The sequence below is a fragment of the Alligator sinensis genome, unplaced genomic scaffold (assembly GCF_000455745.1).
Source record: "Alligator sinensis unplaced genomic scaffold, ASM45574v1 scaffold2231_1, whole genome shotgun sequence".
NCBI lineage: Eukaryota > Metazoa > Chordata > Crocodylia > Alligatoridae > Alligator > Alligator sinensis.
In genome coordinates, this window is record NW_005843550.1 from 78358 (window position 1) to 82884 (window position 4527).

Sequence of the window (4527 nt, forward strand, 5' to 3'; positions counted from 1 at the left end):
CTCCGAGCCCGTCCGGCCGCTTACAAGCGGGCAAGCGGTCAGCCCCGCTGAGCTGAGTCGGGTGGTGGCGAACACACGGGCCGAAACGTCCTTTTAAAAGTATTCCCGAGCGTGGAGCAGGGAGACGCCTCCGCTTCAGCCTTTAAAACCTCTAAATCCGCGTTTAACAAATGGTTTTGGGCTCGGAGGGCTTGAATTGCTCCTCGGCTTCCTCTGCTCTGCAAAGCGCCCGTCCGGGGCATTTAGCGCTCCCACGAGCCGGTTTTGCTCCCCACGCAGCCGGTTCAGGGTTTGCTTTCACCGGCAGGTCCTTCAGAAAGGACACGTCCGCAGCCAGCGCCGCGCCGCGCCGTGCCGAGAGCGCTGTGCTCTTCCCAGGGTGAAATCTTCGGCCCTCCAAGGACTGTTCCTTGTCCCTCTCTTTCCCCGCCTGTCACTGGTGCTAGGAGATCACGTCCCCCTCTCCTCTTTAGAGACGCTCCTGTTTATCCAGAGCGCAGATGAAATGCACTCCGCGCTGCAAATATTTGGCAAAACCTCTTTAAAAAAAAAGAAAAGAAAAGAAAATTAAATCCCGGGTCGTAGCGGCTAAAAGCAGAAAGGCCTTCTGCAAGGTGTCTATTTTTAGCCGAAGGACGACTCGTATGAAATCTAGACCGAACAAAAACATTTAAACTAAGTCATAAAAACAGGTGTTCCCTGGTAGCCACAGGAAAGAGGAGGATAGTCCCGGTCTTTGGGCCTTTGACGCCCTCTGGTGGAGACTCACAACAGTCATCGCTCCCGGCTCGGGGTTCGTGGAGAAGGATAAATGAGTGGGGCACATAACGTGGGGGGGGTTCAACCAGGCAGAACACGGCCCCCTCCTGATGATCCCTCTGGCAGCACCCTGCACGGCAGGAGGCTACTGAGGGAGCTAGAGCAGAGAGGGCTGAATGGAAGGTGTGGAGCGAAAGTTAAGATCCAAGAGCTTTCTTTTTTTTCTCTTTGAAACAGCTGGTCTGAGAAACCCGGTGTCCGCTGGCAATCGCGACTACTTCACGTGAAGTGAACGTTACAGAGGGGTTTGGGGGTTTTGGTGCGCTGCCTGCACTGATCAGCTCTGATTCAGCAGAGACTTAGTGCCAACTTATCAGCCGTCCAGCCCCGGGGTGCTGTCCCTGCTCCCCCTGCCCCTCTGAGAAGGGAGCGTGTTGAGTACGTCCTGTATTACTCATAGGGTTGGTCTTTCCGGGTGCGGCTTCGTGATCTGGATTCATCATCCAACTAGAGAGCCCTCGAGGCAACCAAAACACCTGCAAATAAGTCAAGTTAGTGTGGGAAGGCAACACTTGCCGCGTGATTTCCATCCCAGCGAGCTGACCTGGTCGATCCCCCAGCCAGCCCGCTCGCCTTCCATATTGGAGCAGAGGAGGTGCTGGCAGCGGTGTGACTCATGCCTGCGTCGGAGCAGATCAACCGGCGATTCACGCTTTAAAAAAGCAAATCCAAGCACTTATGGGAAAAGGTCATCTCGCATTAAATTCCGTGGCGCGATTGGTATTCCGGCGCCGTTTCTGGCGGAGTTTATAAGCGGCCAAGTCCCTGCAAGGTTACAATCCCCCTGTCTTTTTGGACACTTGGAGTAAGTGCGGGTTCTCTCCTCCGCGGTAAGTCTCCTTTAAACTCTTCTCACTATACTCTGTTTTGCAAGCCGCCAGGAGCCTGTTTCAAGACATGGGGCTTTTCCCTAAAACATCTGTATGTGCTGCCCTGCCCAGGGAGGAATAATGGGCATTTTGAGACAGCCAGTGCCTTGGATGCTTGTGCTAACCTGTTACTTCACTTCCAGGCATCGTCCAGCGAGTCTCTGCTTCAGGATTTGTATTTTTTTTTCTCTCTCTCTCTAAAAGAAAAAAAAAAGAGAAGTAATTTGCCTGTTTGCTATTGAAATCACTGAAGCGTTGTGTTTAGACGCGGGTTTACATCCACGTAGTGCAAATGAATAAACGACTATTATCGACTATTGGCAAAAAAATAAGTTATTCATCCATTTACTGCGACCTTGATATTTTTTACAATGGGTGTAAAATAAATCGGAGCCAGCCGTGGGCAGGGACAAAGAGATAAGCGAGGCATTGATCTGGCGGCTCTCGATTAGTGAACCCAAACTGGTTACTGGAATGCAATGTCTGACACTGAGGAACTTAACAGCTGGCTGGGAGCAGGGTTAGCCCACAAAAGGCTGGATGTCGCTATGTTCACCTAGGCATCCTTTGGTTACCGTTGGTAAAAAATAAAGCAAACGCTGAAATACGAACGCCATTGTTCAGTTGTGCGTGCACGATACCGTGTGGTCGTGTGTAACATGCCGATGGATCTGTGCACATCCATGTACGCTATGCATGTACCTGTGCAAGAAGGAAACATGGCTTTGTTATGTGCCAGCCAGAAGGCTATTAAACCACCAACCCGTCTTGAATGTTATCCAGGCTGGCGAATGTTTCGGGGATTAGCTGATAAAGCACACAATGGCAGCAAGGATTCTGTGTGGGATCGCAGGTCATTTTGGCTGGTAATTTAAAAGCGTGTTTTGTAAGTTGGTTTCAATTTGACATGAGCCATAATTGCCCTCTTCAGTGGCCATTGATAGAATTGCGATAGACTTCACGGTCTGCTACATCCATCATTTCGCGCAGGATGTAGCGCTTCAAGATCCAGCAAGAGACACGATTTAGCTCTTCAGCCTATCGAAGCGTTTTCTAATTGCCATATTTGCATGTTACGTGTCTTTAAACTAAATAAGTGACTGTGCCTTCAGTGAGCTTCCCTTTCCATCGCTTTATTGGCGAGTGTTTTTCTGCCTGAGACACGTCGTATTAAGGACTCTTCCACTCGAGGTGCAAGCCTTTGTGCTGGCTTCTTAAGCCACTGCCACTTCTTAAGGAGTTTAATTGCTTATTGTTGGCTGCAGACTCAACCCTGACTATTGCATCTAAACAGGACTCCGGGCTCGTCCCTCCAGGAGAGCAGATCTCTACAGCCGCCTTGTCTTTCCTTCCAGTAAATTCTTTACTGTCCACCCATCAGCGGAATATTGGAGGAAAAAACGGGATCCAAGGTCTGTGACTTTCTGAACTGATGGCATCCTCAGCTCCATCCTCCTCTAACGCCACTCAGGACCCCACCCCAACTAATTTACGACCCACAAGTAGGTTTTAACCTTTCTCTTCGTTTAAATCTTTTAGATGTTTTCTCCTTTTAGGCTGGCGCTTCCTAGACACCAAATTCGCAACCAAACGACAAGCCTGGACCTCCCTGTTCAGACATCGCTCTATACAAAGACACCAGATTTCTGGTGTTAAAATCAGAGGCTGGTCCTTAGGAAAAAATGAGCGCGCGCGCCCAGGATACAGGAAAACCTCGCTAACCAGTGCTGGTTTTACTTGCGGGCCCACTTAAGAGACTGACAAAACAAACAAAAGCCTCAATTGCTTAGAAAATCGAGATTTTCTCGATTTTGCTTCTTTTTAGTGGGGAAACTGAATCTGCGAGAGAGTGAAGTTACACCACTGGTGTGTCCGCCCTCTCCCATTTTGTAATGCTAATGCTACTGCTTCCTTCGAGCTCACATGGAAGCCTATAATCAACTGAAATTTGGATGCTAATTGTAGCTTTTCAGAACCCAGGAACCCTAATTGCTCCGAATTTGCTTTGAGTTATTGAGGTGTGAGTGGGAAGCAGAGGACGCTGCAGGTGGATAGAGAATGGGTTTATAGCTTTGCCTAGACAATTCAGACAATCGGCTACCCCCAACATTAAAAAAATAGGAAAGCTGGATGTCATAATCGCCCCAGACAAAGGAGAGGAGGGTGGGCAGCATGAAATGAAAGCTTGGCAGGCACAGCAAAGCAGGGAATAGATTTACCCTGAAAGGGCTGCCTGGGCTATGAGGCATGAACATCATAGTCATTATTGTGATTATTCTGCAACTGGAAAGAATAGGGGGGGGGGAACAAAACTGGGGGGAAGACTGCTCTTTTGGTGTGAGATTTGGGTGTGAAGATGCTGGATGTAATGAAGAGATAACCTTTAACAAGAGGCAAAATGTCTCCTTTTCCTTTCTATTGACGATGGGTTGGCGAGAAGCGGATGGGGCAGGGGGGGGGTGGGCTGTTTGTTTCATCCATCAGCCATAGGGACGTGTAAGGAAATGGTCCTCTGAAAAGACTCCGAGGACTAGACGTCGCCCCGGGGTGTTGCTTCGCCCCTGCCCCGGCGGCAGCGTCCTCAGCTGCGTGTGCCTGGCTTTGTGCAGGGCTGCCATGTTCCTGGGGCGGGCAGCGGCTCTCCTGCCCGCGGGCCCCTTACCCCAGTCTGGCTGTCAGCCTCCATCCAGCCCTCAGCTGCGGGAAGTGTTAGAGCCTTTCCGCCGGGCTGTAGCTCTCCGCTGCTGCCGGCGGGGTCCCCGTCTCGCCTGACCCCTCCGTCCCGTGCGGACCCTCCCCTCCGCCTGAGGTCACCCGGTCCAGCCCGCGCCCCCTTCCC

General features: G+C 50.9%; 1 protein-coding gene across 1 annotated transcript in view; it reads left to right on the forward strand.

The window, feature by feature from the left end:
* Positions 1-3120: 3120 nt before the first annotated feature.
* The window catches only part of LOC102380543 (glutamate decarboxylase 1), a gene marked incomplete at its 3' end in the record, with an annotated part of 12703 nt that continues 11296 nt past the window's right edge, over positions 3121-4527 (forward strand). The window contains exon 1 of the mRNA XM_006038937.1: positions 3121-3190. Within this exon, the coding sequence (XP_006038999.1) occupies positions 3121-3190 (70 nt within the window). The remainder of the gene's footprint in view (positions 3191-4527) is intronic.